The 27,901-nt window shown below is 41.4% G+C and overlaps 4 protein-coding genes across 5 annotated transcripts in view; 1 reads left to right on the top strand and 3 right to left on the bottom strand.

The window, feature by feature from the left end:
* foxo3b (forkhead box O3b) overlaps nucleotides 1-26,743 on the bottom strand; it is a 58,112-nt gene extending 31,369 nt beyond the window's left edge. The window contains exons 1-3 of one of the 2 annotated variants that reach the window (XM_054762091.1): nucleotides 26,725-26,743; nucleotides 25,374-25,548; nucleotides 24,523-25,228 (exon numbers count right to left, since the gene is read on the bottom strand). In XM_054762091.1, the coding sequence (XP_054618066.1) occupies nucleotides 24,523-25,077 (555 nt within the window). In that variant the 5' untranslated portion in view covers nucleotides 25,078-25,228; nucleotides 25,374-25,548; nucleotides 26,725-26,743. Of the gene's footprint in view, nucleotides 1-24,522; nucleotides 25,229-25,373; nucleotides 25,632-26,724 lie in introns of those variants that run through there. The other variant, XM_054762090.1, reaches the window with a different exon arrangement.
* Nucleotides 10,338-16,415, top strand: LOC129172406 (uncharacterized). The gene is made up of 2 exons (XM_054762092.1): nucleotides 10,338-11,659; nucleotides 12,571-16,415. Exons 1-2 carry the CDS (start codon nucleotides 10,887-10,889, stop codon nucleotides 13,319-13,321), a joined length of 1,524 nt encoding a protein of 507 aa, XP_054618067.1. The 5' UTR covers nucleotides 10,338-10,886; the 3' UTR covers nucleotides 13,322-16,415.
* On the bottom strand, nucleotides 13,577-24,673 carry LOC129172404 (uncharacterized). Its single transcript, XM_054762089.1, has 9 exons — nucleotides 19,217-24,673; nucleotides 17,834-18,046; nucleotides 17,592-17,733; nucleotides 16,906-17,471; nucleotides 16,477-16,799; nucleotides 16,153-16,334; nucleotides 15,470-15,642; nucleotides 14,584-14,798; nucleotides 13,577-13,977 (listed from the first exon to the last, which is right to left on the bottom strand). The coding sequence occupies exons 1-9, from the start codon at nucleotides 19,510-19,512 to the stop codon at nucleotides 13,724-13,726; spliced, it is 2,364 nt and encodes a 787-aa protein (XP_054618064.1). The 5' UTR covers nucleotides 19,513-24,673; the 3' UTR covers nucleotides 13,577-13,723.
* Nucleotides 26,744-27,845: 1,102 nt separating the features above from the next.
* afg1lb (AFG1 like ATPase b) overlaps nucleotides 27,846-27,901 on the bottom strand; it is a 29,735-nt gene continuing 29,679 nt past the window's right edge. The window contains exon 14 of the transcript XR_008567005.1: nucleotides 27,846-27,888. The gene's annotated coding sequence lies outside the window, so the exon portion shown is untranslated. The remainder of the gene's footprint in view (nucleotides 27,889-27,901) is intronic.

Here is a 27,901-nt window from a genome sequence, read left to right as displayed (position 1 = left end):
TGGTCTCCCCTTGCATGCGTGGGTTCTTTCCGGGTACTACGGTTTCCTCCCACATTCCAAAAACATGCATGTTAGTTAACTGGCGGCTCTAAATTGTCCATAGGTGTGAATGTGAGTGTGAATGGTTGTTTGTGTAAATGTGCCCTGTGATTGGCTGGTGACCAGCCCGGAGTGTACCCTGCCTCTTGCCCAAAGTCAGCTGGGATAGGCTCCAGCATACCCCCGCCACCCTAATGAGGATGAGCATAGAAAATGGAAGGATGGATGAACTGTGTTCCTGTTAATGGTATACATTACCTCAAATGACTGAAGTATCGATACGATTTGATTTGAGAATCAATTTTAGAGCCTAAAGATCTGATATCGCTTGTATCAATATTTCAGTATCGATCCGCACATAACTACTCATCAAGGAGAACGCGTGGAGAAGTGCGTGTGATGTGGCTTTCAGGTTGTCTTCTGGTCTGGTGGATCTCGGCAGGGTGGAGCGGTGTTGATAGGTCCACTGTCGCCGGCGGGTTTCGTGGGCTGGACTGCTTTGTGGTGGGGAGGTTTGCCTCGATTTTTTAAAAAACTGGAATTTTAGTTCAGCTCATGAAAGATGAGGGGAAAAAAAAGTTTTGCATGAATATATTTGTATGTGCATAATTCGGACTAGAGAAAGTCGACTATACAGCCACCCTGACCATAAACCTTAGTCATCCCTAAATGAAGTCTGACTGTAATAATGATAAAAATACTGTACTTTAACAAGTATTGAGTGTGCGTTTGGGATATTGTGTGGTCAGCAAACAGTCAGCAGAACGTGTGTTTGGTTTTTTTTTGCCGTGTAACCACTTTGTTCCCAGTCTTTCTTACTACTTCCAAGAATGCAATTTTACTAACATGCCAGAACTTGACTTTTTGCAGCAAGCTGACTTAAATTGATTCTAATGATAAGAATTTCGACAACGATGACCGCTCAAAACGCGAGCATGTTTTCAGACGTTTCCAAGGTGGAGTGTTTTTGTGTGGTTTTACAGCTCTCCACAAAATAATTGAGCTATTATTAACAGTATAATGAAAGAGAGCTTTTATGCTAAGATGTAATGGCTGCAGAGATGTAAGGCATATCTCCAACATCCCTGTAATTAGAGTCTCTTAAATGTAAAGTCAATGTTGCATAGCAGGGTGGGACTGTGCATACTTCCCTGCTCACTTGACTCTGCAGCCAGATCACATGAACACTGTACAACCCCCCTCCACCATTAACATTATGTTGGATGAACATAGAGAAAGATGGGGAAAAGCAAGCTATGGCTGCTTTTGCTTTCTTTGCTCTTTTGGTGACCTGAAGGCTTCGCACAACTGTGAAAGTTATTTGTATGAGGGTAAAAGTGGGGATAAAAGTCAGTGAGAGAAAATGTATGACAACAGCTGAAGCCAAGGGCTTTCCCTTGCATTAGCCCTGCCCCCCTCAGGACTCACAACTATTACACACACACACACACACACACACACACACACACACACACACACGCCTACGTATTCATAGCAGGCACAAAGCCTTCACTGTAGAAGGGCCCCTTGCACACAAAAGCCTTGAACCACTGACATAAGAGATGTGTGTTTGCGAATATTTCTCTTCCCGCTCGCTGGTTTCCCTCCAAATTGTGTGTGTTTATGTGTGTATTGTACGTTCTGTCCTTGCCCCTGGAGCCATGTTGAGATGCTACAGGTCTTGGGGGTCAATGTCTGCGGGTATCGCTTACTCTCCTCAGCCTGCACTAGTGATTGATGGGCAGATGGCTCACTTGGGTCGCTGTGGGAACCGAGGGATGCGCTACATGCAGAGAGGAATCACACATGCATGCACCTACGATGCATTCAAACACACAGCAAGAATAAAGCGATATATCAAGTGTGTGTGTGTGCGCGCGCGCGAAATAGCACTGTGTGTCTGGGCAGAGCGATGCTCAATGTGCCTTGAGGCTTTGGAGTGATTTCATGCTCTCATAAGCAATGAAAGACAGAGTAACACACTATTGGGTATTTTCACTGCCCAATAGCCACACTACTGATGTAGAGCAAGGACAGAAAGCAAAGAAAGGATAAATGTGGAATGCTCAAAAAGCTTCTTAGCGAGTGAAAAAAAACAACAAAAAAATGCATATCCAGCAATCTGATCAAGTGGAAAGCGTACAGTTATTATACTTAGAAATTCATTAATAAACATTACCTTAAAATACTCCAAAGTACAAAAATTACCAATGCCTACTGCTTTTTTCTGTAGGAGCAGCAAGACCAATAGTATGACACACTGCAGTGCTTTGATTGGTTGACAAAAACATAGTCTCATCTGTTTTTTCTGGGGCTTATACGGACCTTTATTTGGCTTTTGGAATCACTAAACCTGTCAATTTTTGCCACAAATATATGTCCAGCTCGTTGATGAATTGACCCATAACCTTTGTTATGGTCCAAGGTGTAGCGTCGATGTTTTAAGCCTTCATAGCAAATGCAACACTCTTGTGTTGAATTCCAACAGGAGTGTCGGAAAAGGTGACTTCTCTACTGCAGCTCTTTTCTCTCTCTGGGTCACTGGGACACCAGTCAAATTCTGACCTTTCCCTTCGTCGGCTTAAAGGTAAGACGTGCCCCTGTCCGCAGCCTGGGAGTAAGATTTCACTTACGCCGCAGTCTTCACCTCTCCAAGGGAAAGAGCTGGGTTAATTTGCTAGAAGATTCAGGCAGCTTATCGGCTTTAACGTCTTTTACCAATCAAACAAAGTAGCCCGATCGTGCGGCTAAAGGTCAAGTCAGATAGTGCACTGTCAGCAAACACACAAGGACATACTTATTAGATTGACCCATATCGACTGCCTGCATATCTGCTCTACTGTATCAACACCACCCCCCCTTCCCACACCCAACCACCACTCTCTTCTATAAAACACAGGTCTGCAAACACAAAGGTTTACCCAGGTATCATAAAAAATAACAGATAAATGTAAAGTGGGTCCATCTCCAGTTTCGCCATATGGGTTAGAACTTATTGGGAGGATGAAGTCTCAATGACACCACGAGCTTTCAGTGTCTACTTCATAATAGAAGATCCTTTCATATGTTCAAGAATACCATTTTTTATCCTTCTTCATGGTCATGCCGTTTGAGCATCTTGGACCAGGCATGCAGCCTGGTAAAATGGATGGTAAAATCAAAAAGTTAACCTAAAAAAAACCAAAAACAAATGTGAAGTTGCCCTTCCTCTGTGATGTGAAGTGCGACATGTAATTATTTCTCTTTTTGTACAGCGTTAAATTTATGGGAGTGTGTTTGTAACCACGAAACATAACACAAGGACCACCTGTATTTCTTGTGTGTATACACAACTCTTTCAGAAGGTGTACAGCCCATCTTTGCGAACATCTTCGCCGCCATCTTCGGCTTAACATTATTTGGAATAAAACTGACGGTTGTAACAAATTGTTCAGTTAGCTCCAACACCATTCACCGTCTCTCTCTTTCGAATGGCATTGCCCTTAGTGTTTTTGCAGCAAACAGCACATGTACTCATTCACTCAACCCTGACAAGGAACTGTAAAAAGGATCACGACGGTGTCGGATGGGAATGCCATAGTGACTACCCAGAAGCATAATCCAAACTTTAGAGTGGAGGTTTTCAACGTGTGAGGCAGGCCTCCCCGTGGAGTGTGCCAAAAACTCCAGGTGAGGCGAACTTTAGTTACGTCCAAGGTCTAAATGAATAGTTGTTTTAGTTTCTATCCTGACAAAGTAAAGAGAAAGTATGGGAGGTGCTATTATAGCCTCTGTGGCTCAATAAAGGCTTTCTTCATCCCCTCACAAACACACATGTACACATACTTCTGACGTCCATGACTTTATGAGGAGTGGGATTAGTTACTTGTGTAGGACTACTTGTACTAACAATGGACCACATTCTATGCTGGGAAACAGCAGCAGGGACATTGTTGGGAGCTATAATCAGACACCCAAAAGAAACCCAGAAACATCATTCCCTTGTTTTAATGCTCCATGGAGAATGTGGAACACTGAAAGCCACGGTGTGCACAGCAACCCTTTTAGAAGAGCTGTAATACACACTACAAACTGGCATGCCTGGTACAACAGCCCAACAGAACTACTGTAAGACTTCTGAGACAAGAGAATCCTGTGTGTTCACAAGAGTATCGGCTAATATCGGACTCCATTTAAAATCTCCAATATTGGCACTTTGATACAAGCAGTCGATTCCAGACTCCGCCCAAGCACAATAACAGCGTGCGCTAATGTGTTAACAGTAGGAGTAGGATTAGGAATGATGTCGGCCGTGTGTCGTTTTAGTTGAAGTCCGAAAAAGACGTCGCAGCTGAGTGCAAAACTTGTTATACACAAATTTCCCACGGTGACACAGAACCAGGGAAGTTTAATACGACCAAACATATTGCACATTTGAACTAGGGAAACTCCCTTAGGACGACAAGAAGTCATTAGCTATAACAGAAAAGATGACCAACCCCTGTTGGTGGTGAGTAGGTCGGGTTTAAAGGCTACTTCAGAATCTCAGACCTCGCTATATTATGCCTTGTTGTCACTACATTGTAGATAAAACTATACCCCAGAAGCATAAAGAAGAAAATGAGTCAGTTTTTTGTCATAACTACTGTTGCTGATGATTGTTCTGAGTAATATCACTTGGTCAAGCAAAAAAAACAAAAATTATATATATATATATATATATATATATATATATATATATATATATATATATATATATTGAAATATCGCTATCGGCTCGGAAGTGAAAAAGTTGGATCAGGGCAATCCTGCTCAAAAATAGTTAATCTAACATAATCGTAATAATCTGATGCCATCAATCCAAACTCACCATAACTAAGCCGGAATCGAAAGCTAAATCAATGAGAACAGCAAACATTAGTCAAGTTACACTTTTGACTGTTAAACGTCATTTGCCCCTCATCCATCCCTCTCCTCTGCTTGGTAGTTGATTAATTGTTAATCAGGAGGAGTACCTAAACCCGCCCTTTGCTGACTTAGTGGTGTAACTGAAAGAGACAGGCTCAGAAAGAAAACACATTAAAGTTTTAAAGCCAAAGAGTCAGATTGGAGCGCCAAATCTTGAGACTCCAGAGGGGAGGGGGAAACAGTTGTAAGCTTTAGGGTGGACTTTGAGTGACTCATGCCTCAACTTAAGGTATACTGGTGTGTGTGTGTGTGTGTGTGTGTGTGTGTGTGTGTGTGTGTGTGTGAGAGACGGAGTGATGGAGGAGTGCGACAAGCAAGGGGCCCATTCTTCAGCAATGTGGTTATCACAAAAACTTGCAAGCAGATTTAGAGATTGAGTACGACGTGCAAATTTGTGCAATGCTAGTGTGAGTGTGTGTGTGTGTGTGTGTGTGTGTGGAGTGGTCTGTTATCAGCTATCACTCCAACTGCAAGTGCCCCCAACCTGCTTGACAAGCTATCAGTCGCTATGGAGACAAGCAACACCCCATCCCTGCCGGTGCCAACACAAGTACACTGCATTTATGCATGCTCATGTATGCTCCAATCATTAAGGTTTTTCACTAAAATAGTTCTGCTAGATGGTGCAAAAGTGGAGAGAAACACACAAATGTGGACTTACAAGTGTAAATTCTGCACATACTATTACGTATTTGTACAACGCAACCACAGGTCTGTACATACGGTTTACATATGACTATTTGCAGAGGTGTCTTGTTTTGACAGAGCAAACAAGGCTTGTATGGCGTGTGTCAGCGCGTAATTGCCGTGTTTTTACATGTTTTATTTATTGTGGCCAACGACAAAGTGACTGTACTGGTGTAACCTGATTTTCCAGCCCGTCCAGTATTAGGTCATGGTAGTATTCTGAGATAATATTATTAACTCTGATGAGAAATCTTGGGTTTCAGGCAGTCATAAGTCAGTTTAGAAATAGTAAAGCTCTGTAGGCACACATAAGAGATCGCGAAAATGAAGAAAAGCTGATGGTTCTTGGTTAAAAATGTAAACAGATGAGTGAGATATGTAGCCACAATGCAAACTTGTATTGGCTATCTTAATTCTGAGGAGAAAATGTCTAAGAAGGAAAGTATGTAAACGTGGGGGCATTTACAGGGCTCACTTCACAGGGCATGCAAACCTCCAAAGTCAGGAACATGTTTTGAGGACTTTTAAGTGCAATTAAAGTGGGATATATCTAACCGCTTGGCACACATCTTTACCATGTTGGGCCCTGATTATCGCTATTTTGACATGGCGCAGCTCTACTCGCCTCTACTTTTCCACTTCAAAATAGCACAATGGAAAATTAAACGCATTTGTCGAGGCAATGAAGGGTATTTACATCTAAATAAGGAGACCGATTTTATCCAAGAGGAGACTGAGGGCACCAAGGAAACTGACAAAGACAGCAAAGTGAAGGCTGGAGTATATACACAGGTGGTCTTCGGGTTGTGTCACTCTGACTTTTGCCATTTGGTGGTTACGTACCCACCCCCATAAATTAATTACTTAATTCTGGTCCATAAACACTGGATTAATTTGTTTCAACACACGCTGCAAACTGTGTACATCAATATTGGCTGCAGTTTTGGTCTTGGCCGTTCAACTGTGACATCTGTTAGTAAGGATAAGATCCTTGAGCATGGAAAATCATCTACTTTTATGAAAGCGACAGTGATAACTAAGCAATGTAGCGTCTTATTGATGGAAAGGTTGCTTGCGCTCTGGCCAGAAGACCAGAATCAACACTGTATCCTAGAAAGCCGTACGTCGATTCAGACAGTGATCTTTTACACTCTACTTCAGCACCTTCTGCAGATCCTCCTACTTCCTCCTCCCAATAAACCACAGGGATAAAACTAAGTTGTTCTCTTATTACCGTTTCATTTACTTCCTGCACAGTATTTAGTGTTTTATTATACTGTTCATGTGTTCTGTGTACAGGGTGAGTGGCTTATGACTTAATTTAGGTGTAAGATTTGATTTACATTACAATTCGACTTGCATCACAGTCTAGAAACAGAACTCGTTCGTAGCGGACCACCTGCAATCCACTCCACCAATGAATGACCAGAAGTGGTTTACATCATCCAGCATGCTTGGAACCTCAGGTGATCAAGTACTTGAAATAGTAGCTGCTTTTACTAATTGAAAAGTGCAAATAGTAAATAGATCCATGGTGAGCAGAGTAGGTACTTGGCAGGGGGGCAGGGCCATTGAATATGTCTGTTAATTACCTTAAAATGCTTCTACCGGCACTTTGCATTATTTTCCCAGCTTCTGCACTTTACTTCAATTACAAGGCCCAAAACTTTCATGCATCAACAGTGGAAAGAGACCAGCGTAATCTGCTGCGCGACTAAACTGCTGAGCTGTCGCTTTTGAGCGGGGAGGGCTTGCTTTGACAGCAAGTTCTGTTCCGAAATGTACTGATTCAACAGGCTCGAAATGTACTGCAAGATGCTTTCAGCTTTAATTTGTACAAACCAAGCAGCAAATGCGATGAGTGGGAATGTGTTGAAGCACTGATTTTGTAACACACATGTTCAAAGTTTTTCCCAACAATATTCCCCAAATTAATTAACCCATACACATGCTGACCTCTGCAATGTTTATCATATAATCAGCCTGTGACACGCTCATGTTTATCAAATAGATCTTGTCAACACCTGGGATGGTGCAGACAGTTTTCTCTTTTAGATGTGTGCATGTGTCAACTTACCGACCCACAAAAATACAGTTATTCCATGACCTGTCTCCTATGAAACATAATCACTGGGTAAAACCCATTATTAGTAATCTGGGTTTTCAGAAACCAGTTCATAAAAAAATAAATAAACAAAAAACATCCTGGAAGCCTATAACTGAAAACAGTAGTGTATGGAGATTTTTTTTCTCAACAGAGAGGAGCAGAGAAGACTAGCTCTGTATGAGGACAGCTTGTTTTTTATGCTCACCACAGCGTTTTACATGCAGACAAATGAGGGCAGAAGCAGGAAAATAATGAGGGATGGGAAGCCATTGGAGGGGTTGGAGGGTGGAAAAGGAGAGACAGACGCCGCAAAAAAGGAGCGCCTTTAGCCAAGAAAAGCTCTTAAAAATTAATACAGCGTTCTGAATTCCTCCTGAGCGCTCTGAATAATTGAGAGGCGTCTTTGAACGCAGCAGATCTTGCCGAGAGGGAAGTCTGTATTCTTTCACCGGGCCACTTTATTCCAATTAATAGTATGTATGCATTGCAGTGCAGTATTTTTTCAAGCTTACGCGCTTCAAAAGGTTACCAAGAGACTCGACAGAAGCAAGTAACTGCCAGGGTCTCCAATTAGCACCGTGTCAGAAAACATTGCATTCACAGCTGTGGCTGTAGGCAACCTCCCATGTACTTTATTAATTCCAAAAGATGGCAGTAGCTGCTTTTGAAGCATCATGGGTTGTCTGCATCCAGCAGCTTTATCTACCCCTGCATGCCCTTTAAAATGTTGGTTGGAAACTCATACATGTCACACTTGCCGTACTGTTTCTACTGAACTCATCAGCGGTAGTTGTGCAATATGCTTGTTAATAAATGCCAACAAAAGGGCACTCAAAAGATGGACATCATTTTGGAGGCCAACCGGTTGGTGTGTGTTTACAAAGTGGTACAATACACCGTTTTCAGTTGTTCAGTTGATGGCTTTGACAACGTTGTGAATGGTTTTCTGTCTCTGCATATCAGCCTTGTGACTGACTGTTGATCTGTCCAGGGTGTGTTCCCGCCTCTTGCTCTAAAAGTCAGCTAGAATAGGATCTAACCCCTCCCCCCCTTTGGGACATAGTGTATAGTTCTGTGATATAAAAGTCCACTGTGCCCATTGATTGCAAATGGAACCAGAACAGAGCCTAAAGGCTGACTGTGCTGGGTGACACTATTCAGTCTTTTGGAGGGGTGCCTGGAGCTGGTGGGTTCCCATAACCCAGTGCCCCCCACCCCCACCCCTCCATTCTCCATCATCCCCCCTCTTTGGCCCCACACACCCTCACAAACTACTCCATTGGGAATCACAGCCAGAGGGCACTTGTATTACACCATTTTCAGCGCAAAGCTTGTTAATTTCCCTCGACTAGGCCAACCCCAAACACCCCCCCCCCCCCAAAAAAAAAAAATCCTCCAATGCTTCAGTTCTGAGCACCCGATCTGAGAAAGACTGTCTGAATTGTGCATTTTCTTCCTCCTTCAGGTTTTTTTTTTTCAGATGCTTTAGGTCTGCAGAAATAAATGATTAATTTATTACCAGGGCCCACATTGTCTCACTCTGCATTCATGGGCAGCCTATGAAAGCATCTCTCTTCTGTCCAGCCTGTCTCACTCTGTGAGGAAGAATAAATCAAAGAATCAACACTTTCACTGTGCTAAACCATTAAAATGACCATCAAATTACTGCTGGCCTTACAAGGCATTCTTCTTCATATGAGCTGCATCCATAGAAATGTGTTTATGTTTTTTTTTTCTCCACTATCTTTGCAATGTGACCTACCACTTGGCGTGAATTCTGAAGGGTTACAGTCATTTCAGAGCCACAAACCGTTGGTGACGAGTCTGAACATGACCAGACGAGTGTGGCGTACACGTTTCTGCATGTCTGCCTGCGCAGGGAAATATGCAAAGGTTAAAAACACGCGGTGCAAGCTCAGCTGTCGGTGTTATCGGAAAGCAAGGGGGAGCTGCGTGTCGTGTTAATGCGGGTGCATAGTGCCGTTAGAGCCTCATAAAGTTAAATTAGAGAATAGAAGAGACCTGCGTGTGTATGTGTGTGTGTGTGTGTGTGTGTGTGTGTGTGTGTGTGTGTGTGTGTGTGTGTGCGTGTGTATGAGAGGCCCCTTGAGAGATAATTCATACTTGGTTTCACACGCAATATCATAATCTCACATGTACACCACTATACTCTCACACAAACACTACTATACCCTCTTACATGCATAATCATACTCTCTCACACACAGTATTGTCTGGGCCATAAATCATAATCACTTAAAAACACTATCATACTCTCACACATACACTATCATACTCTCTTAAAAACACTATCATACTCTCACACATACACTATCATACTCTCACACATACACTATCATACTCTCTTAAAAACACTATCATACTCTCACACATACACCATCATACTCTCACACATACACTATCATACTCTCACACATACACTATCATACTCTCTTAAAAACACTATCATACTCTCACACATACACTATCATACTCTCACACATACACTATCATACTCTCACACATACACTATCATACTCTCACACATACACCATCATACTCTCACACATACACTATCACACTCTCACACATACACCATCATACTCTCATAAAAACACTATCATACTCTCTTAAAAACACTATCATACTCTCACACATACACCATCATACTCTCACACATACACTATCATACTCTCACACATACACCATCATACTCTCACACATACACTATCATACTCTCACACATACACCATCATACTCTCACACATACACTATCATACTCTCACACATACACCATCATACTCTCTTAAAAACACAATCATACTCAATGATGACAATGATTGTGTGTTTAAGAAGTTATGATGGTTTATGTGAGAGGGAATTGTACCATGTGTGAAAGAGTATAATTGAACAGGAAGTTAGTTTGATCAAACAGGAAGACAGTTTAAATCCTCATTCCTTGATTGGCTTACAGCCCTAAAAATAAAGCCTGGACCTTCTCAGAGTACTGCTAGCTAAACTGAAGCTACGTGGGAGCATTCAAATCAAGCAGCAGCACTTTCAAGGACAACTTTATAGTTTTTTTAAGAACAGTAGCAAAGTAGTCATGATTTTTCCACTTATTTACCTTCTTTTTCAAGTTCAGTTTTTGTTTGTGGGAGTAAATGGTAATGAGGAGGACATTGCTATTTTTTTCACTAATACCATGAGGTGTGTTCAGACCATTGTAAGGGAAACAGACAGCCTGGGACATGACAGCATGATTTTGGAACGATTATTCTGTGAGCTTAACGGATATGCACGGACAATTTCTTTCTTTCTCTCAATAAGCCAGCAGTTAGAAGGGGGTGACATTCAAGGAAGCTTAGGTGCACTGGAGGCACTCTATGCATGTTTTTGTTCCATCATAAATTCGTATGAAAACTCAAGATCTGTGGAAATGAGACAAAGGGATATGTTTACTTCAAGAGCACCACCAACAATCAGAACTGGTCATCCTGGTCGCCCTCAGTACAATATATTCCATGAACAAATTACCTACTGTTTGTCCCTTGGAATGAGTTGGCAAAGGATAGCTGTATGTTTTGGAATCAGCAGAAGGACATTGTACAGGCACAGACAGCAACTTCAAATTGGGCCACTGACTTACACAGCAATGTCTGATGAGGCCTTGACTGACATTGTTAGTGCAATCCTTCAAACCACCCCAAATGCAGGAGAAAGGTATGTGCTCGGAGGCCTCCGATCACGCAACATTAGAATACAGCGTTGGAGAGTGAGACGTTGCCTGCAACAGCTTGACCCAGTTGGACGGGCCTTCCGCCGCCGCCGTGCAATTCGCCGAAGAATTTACAATGTTCAGACTCCTAATCAATTATGGTGAGTGTTTTGTAATATTACATCAAGTTTGGTTCTTTGAACACACACACTGGTAATATATGTATACAGACATTCTTACTCTTGCAGCCTAAAACAGCACATTACAGTGGATATGGTATTGAAGTCTATGCCACAAAAAACACAATATTAACAATGACTGAATTGCTGGAACCACTGCCATCATTTTTAGGGGAATTTAGCCTGTTTTTCTCATTTAATTTTGCCAAATCAATGTGTTTTAATTGTATGCTAAAACACACAGCTGCAAGCTCACAGCCATCAGGCTGCAAAGCTTCCAACACACCATATGACTTTACATAAAGCATATCTGTGGAATGGAATCATAGAGTTGCAGGGGAAATATGAATTATTAATATATGGGGTAAGGTTACCGTCAAAAGTTTTGTGCGTGTACACATAAAAATCGTGCACGTATTAAAAATGTGTGCATGTTAGTCTATAGTTGTGCATAAATTACAAAAAAAATTGTAAACTCTTGTTTGAGTCAAACCACGCATAGATTATGCATAGATTATGCAGTGTATTAATTATCTGTAAGAATGCAACTCATAGTTACAGCTTTACAAAATTACAAATACGGGTTACAGTTTACGGACGTACACTTTCTTCAACGTGAAATAACTGTCAAAGCTACGTCATGAGGTCACAGGCATTATGTATCAAGTCGAAGATAACATCGATTCGGCTGTAAAAAGCGCCGTCTTTTAACTAATTATTGTCCTAGAAAGGTTGTTTATGAGCGATATCGCTTATAAACTGAGGGAAGACTTTAAAAATTAAAAGTTACTGAGCTGTATGTTCCTACAGAGTGCAGGTAGGTGGGGGTTTGGTGTGGGGTCTATCGCAAGACTGAATACAGTAGTAAATGTTGGCAATTTTTCTCCCCACAGGCACATCGATGGAAACCATAAGCTGGTGAGGTGGAGGTTGGTCTTTCATGGATGTGTTGACGGCTTTAGCCGGACCATCATATACTTGCAGTGCCTCAGTAACAACAGGGCATCAAGCGTACTGGAACTGTTTTGTACTGGTGTACAGAGCTTTGGCCTTCCCTTAAGAGTACGCTGTGACCATGGCATGGAGAACACAGCAGTTGCCCGGTATATGCTGGAGAGAAGGGGTTTAAACAGAGGCAGTGTCATTACTGGACGCAGTGTCCACAATCAGAGGATTGAACGGTTGTGGGCAGAGCTAAACAGAGTTGTCTCATTCCACTTCAGTAACCTCTTCACCTTCATGGAAAATGAGGGCATACTGGATTCTACAGATGAACTCCATCTGTTTTGTCTGCACTACATCTACTTGCCAAGAGTTCAGAGGGCGGCTGCAGAATTCCGAAATCAGTGGAACAATCATGGATTATCTACACAAGGAGGACAAACACCTCTCCAACTGTGGCAGAGAGGGGTTCTTAACAGTGCAATTCAGGACATTTTAGCAGGAAATGATACCTTGGAAATCAATGAAGACACCCTTCTACAGTTAGAGACTGAAAACAATATTGTTGTTCCAGTAAACAACTTTAATGCAAATCAAACAGTTCTGAACAGAATTCACGAGACAGTAGACCCACTGAGTGATGATGGTAACCACGGCATACAATTATTTTTAGGCCTGGTGAATTTTATTAGTGAACAGTAACAAGGACGCTTGAGTACTAGAACACTGTGGATTGTACTCTAACAGATAAATGGTAAATGGCTGCATATAGTACTTTTATGCAAAGTGCTAAGCTAAACAGTTTATCTCACAACAGACTGAATAATGTAACCAACATTTAGCTTTTTTTTGCACCACTGGGCTTGTATACCCTAAAAAAAAAAAATAATAACTTCCCAACCACTCCACTAGAAAAGAATGTGACAGAAAAAAGGTATTCTATACAGCCTGTGAATGCATTGGTTATTGGAAAAAAAAAAGTTTTGGCTCACTACTGAAAATGTGTTTTTTTTTTTTTTTTCAAACTGGAATAGTTACCTGTAATAGCATCAAATGCAAGATTTTTCTGCAAATGGCTAAGCTTGAATGTTCACAGTCCATATATTATTCTCTACCAAAACCCTGTGTGTTACCTAATGCAAAGTCCATACTCTCCCTGAAATCCTCGTATGTGTCAAGCAGCGGCAACTTAAGGCAGTTGATGCAGGTGTTTGCCATTGGCAAACAGCGTCTGGAGCTGACAGGCTGATCATGCAAGAAATCAACTGATGGTTGAGGGGAGAAGCCAACCGGAGGGATGACACTTGCACCCGTTGCAAAGGCTAGGATTTTACCTAGCTTTGAGGATCCCTCTTGCTCTAACACACAGAAAAACAAGCAAGCAAACACCAAAGACAACAATGAGAATTTACAGCAATTATACCAGAAAGTAAATAGTACCATATAGAAAGCTCCAAAAGGAATGTAAGACGAAGAAAAGAGAGAAATGAAAGTGATAGATGAAAAGAACTTAAGGAGAGGAGTGAAAGAAAAAAGAAAAAAGTTACTAGAACTACAAAAATAGCATACAAAATTATTTAAAAGGTATATAATGGAAAGACAACCAATTCTAGAGGAGACAGATTGCAAAAAGAAAGGAAGCAAAGAGTAAAGATAGAGGAAGGGAAAATGAGTAAAAAACTTAAAAAAAACAAAAAAAAAGGATAAATGGAAAAAAAAAAAAGGAAAGACTGAAAGAGAGACCCAATATGGGAACAAAAGTTGACAACTTGGCCAAATGGTGGCATTAGCAAAGGTTAGGGAAAAACCAAAATCCTTTTGATTCAACCTCTGAGAATAATGAATGTTCATTGCAATTAGTAGTCCATGTATTTTCTCCTAGCCCAGTATACTGTATGTACAATTTGTAAACGTGACAAAAGCATGAGACAGTGCCATATCTAACATATCTAGCAAATAATTACCTTCAACATCCTGCAGGTAGTCCCTCCAAAATGGAACAACACGTTCCTCTGCCCTTCTTTTGTTGCTTCCCACTGCAGACAGCCGGATGTGGAACAGGTGATCCATTAAGTCAGCAGTGAGTGGGGATGGTTCGTGACACATTAAGGGTCTAAAACTGTCTGGGTGCATTCTGATCGCATCCAGAACACCAAGGGTCTTCAGCCCCTCCTTAAATCTACACAAATGAGACACAAGAAGACAAAAATGTCTGTTTCAAATTGTGTTGATAATCATATATTGTTAGGCTAGCAGGGGGAAAGGGATGACTTGCTTCATCAATGCAGAATAAAAGCTAGAAAATCCAAGATGCCAGCACAAGTTAGGATGAAATCTAGGATGGCAAAAAATGTGAAATATGTTTTGTCTTTGACAATCTGAAATTTATCTGTTCAGACTCGCCAAACAATTTCAAATCCAATTTAATCCCAAATGTACAAGCTAGCAATCATTTTTAGAAGAACCAGAAGAAAGACTACACAGAATTTATCGTTGTGGTTAAAATTTTGTTTTTGTATGTGTAATATGTCTCAATTTTGAAAATGTAGTTGTTGTAATGTGTGCAAATAGTTTATTTTACAGGGTACTTTAGAGATGGTAATGAGTTGCTTACTTCATCAATTGTTTGGAACCTGTTTTTTTTTGTTATTCTTACACAACCCATGTAGGCATTTGATAAGGATATACAGTGGCTTTTTAATTAAAAATTAAAAAGAAAAAAAATACAGTACATGTTCAAATGTTTTGTTGTTGTATTTGTGCAGAGGAGAAAATATAGCAGAAAATATCACTATCCATGTAACAAAAATTTCACAAATTTGCTGTTCTGAACAATAGTGTTACACAAACCTTTCAAATGCCCCGCAGACTCTGTGGACCACCTGAAACATGAGAATGTCTTTAACCAGCAGATCTCTGTCCTCAATGCATTTCAGTGGCCTGAGACACCCAGCATTTGCCAGGTAATCTTGCAGTGGTTCAGTGGCGTTTATCAGGTCATCCAAAGACGTACATTCGGACACCTAAAAACACCACACAAAAGAAAAAAGAGAAATAATAAACTAAAGCAAAGGTTGGCATCCAAGGATGCAAAAAGTATGTGTGGTAAATCTGTAGCCTCCTTTTGACAAGTGTTTTGTGGATAGAAAACAACACCACACACTATCTTTGAAAAGTGTTGATTCAACTGTATGATCATTTTGGAGTCTGCAGGTTTTGGTGCTGTTGAACTGGATTGCATTATACTGAGAGGTGTTTTGGTTATTTAGCCTTCCAACACTGAAATGAATGGGGCAGACAAAATAACAAATGTCAGAATAACATAATACAGTTCACTGACAGCCCAAACTACATCCTCCAAAATGATCACAGAGTTGAATCAACACCTCTCTAAAACAGTTTGAACAAAACCTGAACATTAAAACCTTCATGAACGTAGGATTTATTGCAGGACTGTTGGATTAGGCTACATTACTTTTAGCGAGGTAGACCTAATAAATTGGCAACTGAGTGTATGTTTACAATAAATTTACCTTTTTAACCTTCTCATAGCGGTCTGTATCAGCAATGTCTTCCAAGACAGGCTTTACTGAAGAACTGCCACCAACTAGACAAGAATACAGTGTTGGTGCAATGAATCCTGGTGGAGGACCGCCATGGACAAGACTTACGGCAATGGCCTGGCCAGCGATAAAATATTTATCTTCTCTTAAAGCTGAAACAAACATAGCATGGAAGACAAAACAGAGGATAAAATGAATGGTACGCACCCTAGGACAAAACTAGTGCTGGGAAAAAGGGATATTGGGGGGGGGGGGGGGGGGGGGGGAATCGATACACTGGAACCAAACATATACCTGAACTGTCCAAAGCCAAGTTCAATTTATCGTCTCTTCCTTCAAACATTGGTGACAGTACCAGGGCTTCCATGAGCAACCGTAAAAATTCTCTCCTAGGGCCACCAAGGTCCACAGCCTCTTCATTCATTCCTAAGTCATCTGAAAACTTGATGCACATCTGGTGCTTGGGATTATAGGACAGTCGTCTGAAGCCCCGCAGAGCACCATCCAGTACTGAAGACCTATTAATGTTGAACCTGCATCTTTTGTTACTGTCAATTAGGGATGCAAGATTGAGGAGCACTTCCTGTGCTGATTTTGCATTTATGTGTTCGGATGCCCTGTTGAAAGAAAACCAGATAATTACAAAGACTTGACTTTTTCTTACCACTGTCTATCTGAAATGACCACACTAATTAAACAGTGTCATATTAACCAGTCACTTACACATGACTCTCAGGACTGGCCATTATTGCCTGGTTTACTTCCTCATCATCAGAAGAAAGGTCTGAGATGGAACCCATGATCGAAAGGTAGGCAGCATAGTTGTCATCACTAGCTGATGGTGTCTGGTTCACTGTGCCAACACTATCTAAGTCAATGACACTGGATGCTTCGTGTGTTGAAGAAGGCTGGTTAGCTCTGGTCATGACATCGCTGGATGTTTGCTGTGTTGCAGAAGGCTGGTTAGCTCTGGTCATGACATCACTGGATGTTTGCTGTGTTGAAGAAGGCTGGTTAGCTCTGGTCATGACATCACTGGATGTTTGCTGTGTTGAAGAAGGCTGGTTAGCTCTGGTCATGACATCGCTGGATGCTTGCTGTGTTGCAGAGAGCTGGTTAGCTCTGGCCCTTCTTGTGAAAGGATAACTAGAGATCTGCTGTATTGATGCAGTTTGGTTTCCCCTGGCCCTTGTGGTCATACAGTCACTGGTCTGACTGGTACTGTGGTCACTAGATGCTGATGTAGCGTCAACCTCCACACAACTGTCCTCCGAATCTGTGCTGTCAGACTTAACAACAAAAAATATGTTTTTAGAAAATGTTGGGTTAAACCCATTGCCAAACCATGAAAACTGTATGGTCCAATTGACATAGGAACACACTGCTTGACATTTTTTTAAATAGCTTACCGGAAATGGAAGATTTGTCGATGGCCTAATGTACACTGCCTTTGATTTGAACACCTTGTGAATCATAAAGCCATTCAGTTCCTGGCCCTCACGCAACTTTGGTGAAACCAGTTTGTTTCCACATGCCATCAAAAGATCAATACTGAATAACAAACAAGAAAAAATAGAATTCAATTTCAAAACCACCCTGTATCAATCAACCCATAAGGTATAACGTGCAATGTCGTAATATTAAAAAATACCTGACATCCTCAGGAATTCTGTCCTTGAATGCTTCTCTTATCTCTGCAATGACTGTCCTGCAGTCCCACATTTTCCTCATCTCAAAGGCACTTAAAATATAGCCCCTTTCATGAAGCCTTCTTTTGGTTTTGTGTTTGCAGACTTCATCCCATGTAGAATCAGGTAGCAGTATGATGTCCTTATTAAAGGTTGGGTGATTTAAGGCAGTAGGCCTAAAAAAGAAAGCATTATCATTATATTTAGTCATTTAGCAAACTTTTTTGTCCAGAGCAACTTACAATCAATGCAAGACAATCAAACATTTAGAGGACAGTAATTAAAAAGAGCCTTGTCTCAATACATATTGCATTACATAACATTTTCAGCTGGCAATGGCAATAACATCCACACTATTAACTTTAGCTAGTTCTTATCTTAATAAATATGTGCACACGTCTTTATTGTCTCTTATTAACTCTTTGCATTGAACATAAATTATAGCTGAGTCACATTTATGTTACATATAGTAGTTATGAAGGCTTTCAGGTTTATCTTTTCTAAAACAGGAAAATCTAAGTACAGGCTTAGTTTCACACATCTGGTGACTAACATAATTACTTTGGTAAGAACTAGATTTTAATAACAGCGTGCTGCGTGTGAAACAAGTTGTTTAGTTTCCTAACTGTCATCAGTGGAGACTCATTCGCTGCTTCAGGGTTAAACTGTCACTAACTTTGGAGTTACCACCGTTACTGTACAAGGTTGCTGCTAAACAAAACTCATGAACTCAACTTGATTCTCGTTTACTTAGAATAGATACTATAGCTCATTTTGAACATTCGCTGTTACATTCAGTCTTAGTGCTAACATGACTGCTCTGAGTGCAACCACACGGAATCGCAAGTGGACAGGTGTCGCGACACCGGAGCGCAGCTGAAATGAGCTGTTCGCCTATTCTGTTAACGCTACTTACGTTATGAAATGGCTCCACACAGCAGACTGACCTGTACTCAAGCCTTGAGTAATATTAACTGTTGTCATTTTAAGATGTAACGTTACGTAAAGTTGTTGGAAAATACCTGACATTAACACTAAGTCAGTTCTGAATGTTGTTTTAGGTTACTTTTCAAATAGCTAATTGCCCAGCCCTAGGTTTACAGGTTAAATTAGTTAGGTAGTATGCGGGTTTAATGTTATTCAGCAGCGTTAATTTTAACGAAACACTACAACGTCTCACTCTTAACATTTTCACTGTCCCTTAACGAATACTGACAAAAGTAACTGCTAGTGTTAATGCTAATGTGTTAGCGTAGAAGCAGTAATATTATTAAGCGGTAGCTTAAATAAAAAAAAAAAAACATCCGCGGCTAAATAAATGATTAAACCTTATTCAATAAACTCACCTCTTCCTTGACTTTGAAGCCCATCCACCGAAATACTGTTGAGTTCGATATCGAGGTTGCATCACTTGGTTCAGGCTAGATCCAGACGAAGTGCTACTGGCACTTCCTGATACACCTGATGAGCTAGCCCTGAAGATCCGCCGCATTTCCTCCTCCACAGTCGCGTTAGAAGAGGCACCTGTGGGTGTCTGTCGCCTTTGATCCAACATTTCTGACATTGTTGTGATAACGGTTGGAGAGTTTAAAATGTTGTTTAAAAGGCCAATGGCTTCACTGAGTTTCTCCCGGTCCGCCATCTTCTTCTATCAGTCATGATTGGGAAGGTGGGCCATGTCCATGAAATCCTGCTTCCTCCAGCTTCGTCAAAGATAGCCAATCAGGCACTGAGAATTCAGGACTGTTTCCGTTTCAATCAAACTCTCTCACACAAACAACTATTCTCATTCACATACCCTACCATTCTGTCTTACATTCACTGACATTTGGATCCTTATACATGATTATTTGCATTCACATGATGGTGTATGTGTAAGAGTATGATAGTGTTTTTAAGAGAGTATGATAGTGTATGTGTGAGAGTATGATAGTGTATGTGTAAGAGTATGATAGTGTTTTTAAGAGAGTATGATGGTTTATGTGTGAGAGTATGATAGTGTTTTTAAGAGAGTATGATGGTGTATGTGTGAGAGTATGATAGTGTTTTTAAGAGAGTATGATGGTGTATGTGTGAGAGTATGATGGTGTATGTGTGAGAGTATGATGGTGTATGTGTGAGAGTATGATAGTGTATGTGTGAGAGTATGATAGTGTTTTTAAGAGAGTATGATGGTGTATGTGTGAGAGTATGATAGTGTTTTTAAGAGAGTATGATAGTGTATGTGTGAGAGTATGATAGTGTTTTTAAGAGAGCATGATGGTGTATGTGTGAGAGTATGATAGTGTATGTGTGAGAGTATGATAGTGTTTTTAAGAGAGTATAGTGGTGTACATGTGAGATTATGATATTGCGTGTGAAACCAAGTATGAATTATCTCTCAAGGGGCCTCTCATACGTGTGCGTGTGCGTGTGCGCGTGTGGCTGTGACATAACTTGGTCTTGGCCTGTGGTGGGCAGCTGCTGGGAAAAAGCAGTCAGTTACAGCGGGGTTAAGTAACACCAGATCACAAAGTTCACTGCCGCCACGAATACTTTCTCACACAAACATACACACACACTTGTGTACGTACATAAATACACACAGGTGCACCTAATCTTCTGATTAAAGACACGCACTTTCACACACTGAGTGTTTCAGGCGCGTTCACAAATGCTATTTTGAGATTTAGCCTGCCTCCCCTAACACTTCTCTTAGCACACATTTCAGCAGCTCCAGACTGGACCTGCCCTTCTTGGACAGAACTCCACTTGGGGAAAAAAAGCACCCAGACTGTGCTGGGATCTGTGCTACTAAAAAAAGACAACCTACCCAAGTCTCGTATTAATGGACTAATTGGTATTCCTGTGTGGCCGCACAGGCGTTTTCTCATTCAATGCTTCAAAGCAACAATATGAGACAACTTAACCTTAAAGTAAGGCTTTCAAAGTCACACCAACAGTACATAATATTGGTGGACCAGCCAGGACAACTCTCATGTTGTGTTAGCACTAGCAGCAGTGATAACATTAGTGTTTGGCGTTGCTAAGACATCAAAACAAACATGTACCATGCTTGTTTATTTTTATGTAAAGCAGTGGTTCTCAATTATTTACTGTCATGCCTTCTTCACTGGGGGACAAAAATGTTTTTGCGTCCCGCTGATTTGAAATACTATTGAGAAACTGTACTGCACAGACTGAACTCGAAACTGAAACCAACGAAATGCAACAAAATGGAGAGCAGTGAAGCATACAAGCGTATTTAAGACTCAAATTGCATGCCGAGTACGACAAATTCATACATGTTGGCAGGTCTGCACTAATATTGAAAGTTATCCCTGCCTCTCACGCCCCCCCACACTATTTGAGGAGAAGCACTGATGTAAAGCAACTTAAAACTAAATTATACCAACATAATTTAATGTACAATAATTACATTTATAACTCTCGCCTCAGCATGAGCGATTTTTTGATTTCCCCACTTCAAAATAGCGCCAAAGACTGCAAAAACCACCCCCACACATTGAACACATTTGTGGGAAGGAGACATGCTAACAAACAACAACAATGGAGGACAACAAGAGTCTCCTGTATTTACTTCTCGGAAGGAGAAGGAGTTGTATCCAAGAGGAGACTGAGGGCATCCAGGAAACGGAGCACAGCAGCAAAGAGGAGAGTGTGGAGTATAATAAAGCAGGGCCCAGAGCTAAATCACAGCTTGGCTTTTTTTTTTTTTTTTTTTTTTTTTTTTACCATTTTCTATATTTCACCATCCCACACACATTAAACATATCTGTTGGAATGAGACGCTAACAACAACAAAAATGAAGGACAAAGAGGAATTTTAAATAAGTACAGACTGAGGGCAGCACACAAAGTGCTGCAGCAAAGTGGAGATTGTGTGGTATAATACCGTAGCGTCCAGAGCTACGGCACAGCAACAGGTACATATCTCTGTCATTTCTTGCCATGTGTTCAAATGGTGAATCTTCTCGAACAACGCTCAGCGAATAACCAGCAGTGGCCCGTAGGATATCGACTAACAGCAAAGATGAATAAATATTTCGAGGTATATGCTTGCTTGTCTTAACCTACTTTTGCCGGGGTTAATGCTTAACTGACAGAGATATGAAGCACAGTGACGTACGTGTGAACCTGGGAGAGAAGCCTAGCGCCTCCTCAAACACAAATCAGACATCACAATCAGACCTATGTGATGAAGACGCTTGCATCTTCTTCCACTGTGGAACACATACGTAAACAAGATGCCCGTTGCGCTCCATTGCGGAAGAAGAACCGCGAGCATCTTCATCACATACACATGAATGCACAGGGAAAACTGCACAGGGATACAGCGGGAGTCAAACATAACGCCGAGCGTGTTGTGAGGCCTAATTTTTTTGAGGAGGCATTTTTGTGATGCAAACGGTTTACTCTTTTGAACGCATATTGTTTTGAGAAGCCAAACTCTTTACTTAAATGGCCCCAGCAACTAAGCGGAAGTACGTTTCTTGTCACGGATCTCCGACCAGAAGTGGACTCACGGGACCAATACGGAAGGGGTGTAAGTCATTATTGCTGTAGTACACTGCTGGTGGGGACGCCCTACAACTTCATGTCAAAAAATCAGAACTATCCCTTTAATGTTACGCTTTTGTATCTGATATATGGCATCTATTACGTTGGACAAGTGCCGAGTTACAGTGTATATTTAAAAAAGTGGACAATGTGCAAAAGACAGGCCAGAGACAGGCCTGGACAAACACATGACACAGCTCATTAGCATTAAAGCTACAGAAACACAAAATGGTGTGTTCCTTGTAGGGCTTACTAAAAGCATGTTTAAACTCTCTACATTCCAACACCAAGACTGGATTTCTGGCAAAAGATTTCCAATACATTATTGTAGGACCGCTACAACTTGAAAAATAGTATAATATGGGACCACATTCTACACAAGCTTCATTTTCACTTATTAGTGATGAGAGTATGTTGTAAGAAAACTAAAAACAAAGTCTGCCAAGATTTATGGGCAGATCACGCGTAACCCTAAACCCCCGGCCCGGCCCTCATGCCCAAAATTCCAGGGGTGACAGTGAACCTGGCTTTGACTCTGAGTGGGTGCCCCACACACACACACACACACACACAAACACGTAAGTCATTACCAGATCACATAGCAAAACCTGAGAAGCCTATATGCTCCACATCCCATGGGAATGCTCCCTCAGCCTCGAAGGGGTGTTAATCACTGCGCTCCTGACCTTCTGTGCCTCTTTTTTGCACAACCTCTTGTGTCTTTGGAAGGGGCGGGAGGCACCAGGTCCTTGCCTTTAAAAGAAGCTTTACCCTTAAAGGTTCACCTAAACTCCCAGCAGCCCAGTTGTTATGTAATAATCCCCCCTTGGCAGCAGCCTGCTTAGCTGACAAAAGAGACTGACAGTTTTCTGTCAAGGTTTACATAACAAACGGTAAACATGTATACATGTGGCATCTGAACAGAAACGCAAAGAAGTGTACTTGAACGACCTCTTTGCCTGCGTGAGAGGACTTCTCATGCTGTATTCATGTTTACATTCTTCCCTTGTCTCATTAATGGATTAGCTGCTGTTCTGTGAACCGTCTGACGTCCGAAATGGGCGTTGTGTCACACTAAATAGGCTACTGTGTTTCCAGACAAACCAGTTACAGCGTCTCTTCTTCTTCTCCCCTCTATTTATTTATTTTTTTTATTGGTGTGCCGTAATTCCAGCTGTGGCCGCAGGCTCAGAGGACTGTCATGTACATGGCTTGTAGAGGAGAGGAACAAAGAAGGTCTGCATTCACGTCATCAATGGCCACATTATTAGGCACACCCACACAATGTCATTAACAAAGATAATAGTGGACACTCCATTAAAATGATGATGACGACTTATTATTGGAATGCATCATACTGAAAGGTGAATCTAATATTTTGGTAACTACATGAGGGAGGCAAAATATTAGAAACACCTCTTAATATGATGGATCGCAGTTTTACACCTGTGTAACAGCACAGCACAATAACGAAATATTGTGATATTAACACCTCTGTTGATGCATTATTTGACGCTCTCTGGAATGCACTGCATGGTACTGACGTGTTTCTTACATCTTGGTAACCACATGAGTGGGGCAAATATTAGAAACACCTCTTAATAAGATGCAGTGCAGTTTTACACCAATGCAACAGCACTAATGGAATACTTTTATATTAACACCTCTATTGGTTATTTGAAGCTCGATATAATGCAGTGATTCATAATGAGGTGTTTCTAATATTTTCGCAAAATATTACAAACAACACAGTATGATGCAGTGTAGTTTTTCCACCAATGCTACGGTACAATAATACAAATATTCTTACCTTAGTAGCTCCCTAGATGCATTATTTTTAGCACAATTGAGCGCTATACTGTAGATAAAGAGTACCTATTAAAGTGACGAGTGACATTCTCTGGCTCAAGTCAAGATCTAACCAATCTATTTCTATCTGGTCTGTAACTTCCATCATAAAGAAAGAAAGCTTTAAGACAGACCCATATAACAGTGCGCTGTGTTGTGTGTACAAACACAAGCCACATGCTTTTTGTTTTTGTTTTGCTGGAGAAAGGAGGGGTGCTGGGCGTTGAGAGTGTTCGACTCTTACCTTCCATCCTGCCGAGCTGTTGCTGTCGCCTTTGTCCTTAAAGTACGGGATGGATCTCACCATCCAGTCGTAAATCTGCGACAGTGTCAGTCTCTTATCCGGGGCGCTCTCGATGGCTTTAGTGATAAGGTCGGCGTAGGAGAGGTTTCCCCAGGCGTTCCGGCGAGATGAAGCCTTCCTCGGGGTCTGCTGGATGGCCAAGCCGCTCGGGGTCAGCGCCCCGGAGGTGGCCGACGGAGAGTGCGAGGAGTTCGGGGAGCCTCCGCTCTCTTGCCCCGGGGAGGAGAGCGCGCCGTCGGCTAGCGGGCTGCTGCTGCTCTGGTCGTCTGTCGCCACGCCAGAAGCGTTCACACCGACCACCATATGCTGGTGAGCACCGTCCTCTTCGTCATCCTCCTCCTCGGGGATGATGTCATTGCTCTCCGGTTTTACGGCGCTAGAGTCCGGACGTGGAAGGGGCCAGGTGCAAGATCTGGGCCGCTGCTGGGGCTCGAAATCCGGGTCGATGGCCACGTCGAGCTGCGGCAAGGCATCGGGGAGAGCAGCCTCGGCCATGATCTCCTTGCTGGTTGTCAGTATGAAAAAGTTACAAGCGACGACACCGAGACCTGTCAAAGTCGCGTCCCATGAATGCGCGCTCCCGTTCTTTGTTGCTATTCCTCTGCAGAGACGTGCGCTTAAATCGGAGCAAGTTGCCTCTTAACGCCTGTGGAGTACATGGAGGACATCCAAACACACCATCAACACCATTCAAGCTTGAATGCTTAATACACAACAGTACTGGTGCAGGACCAATGCGTTCAAACTACACTGGGAGTAAAATATGAAAGACGTTCAATAAACGATCTTACTTGTGGAACAACGGAGACTTTTAAAAAATCCCGGATGATCCAGAAAGAAGTCGTCCACACGCCATCGCACCGCTCCTTTCCTTTCCTTTCCTCCAAGTTCAACTCTTGCTTGCTTGCATGCGTCTATGTGGAAGAAGACTGCCACCTCACTCCGACTTACTACTGTATCTGCCCTCTAAACACACACATGCATATACACACACATAAGTACAGGCACACACTTATTACGCGGACAGACACAAACGTGCGAGTTGATCAAGGTCCAGCCCCCTGGATCCTGTGCATGGCTGCGCCTTTTAAAGAGACACTGCATGGCCAGGAACACGTCTGAACATGTCAGTGGAGAGGGAAAGCACTTTTAAAGTAATTTGCTGGATCACATTTGCCTCTAAATTGGGATTAAAAACACTTTGTGGTTTATTGTATGCACACTGAACAAGAGGTTTGGGATTACTGACAATAGCTGACTGTAAATGCACAATTTTTTGAAAAAAGTACTAGAAATTTGCAGGTTGCAACACATGGTAAATTAAAACATCTGGGCCTGCATACATACATTTTGGGATTATTGACAATACTTGACTATTTTTTAAATCAAATGCTGGAAATAAAGTATTTATTTTGCAACAAATGTGTGCATGTATTTAACTTAAAAAAGTAAAACATCTATGCACAATAGATCAGTGTTTAACTCACACTGCTGTAATAATACATTTTTACAACTACCAGCTCTTTTAACACACACACACATATATACACACACACATATATATATATATATATATATATACACACATATATATATATATACACACACACACACATATATATATATATATATATATATATATATACACACACATATATATATATATATATACACACATATATATATATATATACACACACACACATATATATATATATATATATATATATATATATACACACACATATATATATATATATATATATATATATATACGTAATATAACACTAATGTAAGAGCATAAAATGGATTTTGTGCTTGGGCTTGACAATGGAAAATGTGTATGGACGCTATTTTTTTTTTTTTTATTAAATATGCAACACAAGTGTTTTCCCCGCTAAAACTCATATTTACATATTTGTTTTTGACATCATTTAAGGAAATAAAAAGTACTCACATGTTAGCATCAGTGTGTTATTGACGAAAATATCCACAATAAATAATGTTGTCCTAAAACGCTTCAAATATAGGAAATGTATTGCTTATGTAATTCATTAAAGGGTTGTAGATAAAGTCTATGAAATAACCATTCTTTCAAATCTATCATTATCAAATGGCGTCATTAAATCACCCACAATGTACCTTTAAATCAGATGTCAATCACTTTGGCAGCACGCTGTGACTCTGCCCCCCTCCGTTCCAGCTCCTTCCACCTGGCTCAGGATGACGTCATCGCCCTGAGTAGCCAGTGATAAGGGCGACAGAGAGGGAGATAGCTCTTCTCGACTGTGCGCTCTCAGTCCATGTGGCTCGATGCTGCGTGAACCGCCATCCTGAATCAAAACAAGCTTCTTTGTCTCCATGCCGTGCACGGTGCACGTCCACCTGTGCAGGAATGCGCGTTCACGGGAGACCATTAATATCACCTTCTATAGAGAACCATGACATAATCATTATGGAATGAGGATTTTGTGCTTTTATGTCAAACTGGCATTGAATGCAAGTAATTGTGCATTATTACGGTATTATTTACTACACCTGCATAATCCAATACAAGAGCTGCACCAAAAAATGTCGACTTGTCATGTTTAAAGTCTTGTAAGGTCTACATTAAGACAGCCTCACCCCAAATGCCCCTTTTAGGACGGAAATAGCACCACACAACAAGTAAACACATAAGGCTTGTAATAATCCCAACTTTACATCTTTCAACAGGACATGACACCATATGACCCTTACTAAGGTGAAGTGAAAGTGGGTTAATCCGCTCATCCACTTCATCCCATCACACAAACAGAGATGGCAGTCATTATATATCTGATGTTTGGCCAGAACACATCCATTTCATAAGGGACAGATGCTCTTTGTTGTGTATGTTTACATTATTTCACTGATCTGACCAATTGCACGTGATGCATTCATCACTCCCACTAATCTTTTGCAAACCTTCATTTGTGTGCCTCACAATACTGCTTGCTTGGAACACTCACCCAGTACAACATGTCCAGAAGCAGTAGATTTGTTTGCCAAGGCAGACTGGTCCAGAATGGAGTGGTGCAGGAGGATGACCTCATCCTTGGGACAGGCTGGTCTCTTCAAGCCATTGGTTGCTCTCTGCTGCCACCTACAGGAATAAAAAGGGATTTTGCGAAACACAGAATATACAATCTGCCAGTGCTGTCCAAACTCTGGACGCGGGGTCACTTGCTGAATCCATCCATCTATGTTTCATACCTCTTGTCCTCATTGGGGTTGGCTGGAGCCTATCCCGGCTGACATCGGGTGAGAGGTAGGGTACACCCTAGACTGGTCGCCGGTC

This window comes from Dunckerocampus dactyliophorus, chromosome 19, assembly GCF_027744805.1.
Source record: "Dunckerocampus dactyliophorus isolate RoL2022-P2 chromosome 19, RoL_Ddac_1.1, whole genome shotgun sequence".
Lineage (NCBI taxonomy): Eukaryota > Metazoa > Chordata > Actinopteri > Syngnathiformes > Syngnathidae > Dunckerocampus > Dunckerocampus dactyliophorus.
This window is presented reverse-complemented; position numbering and strand designations above follow the sequence as displayed.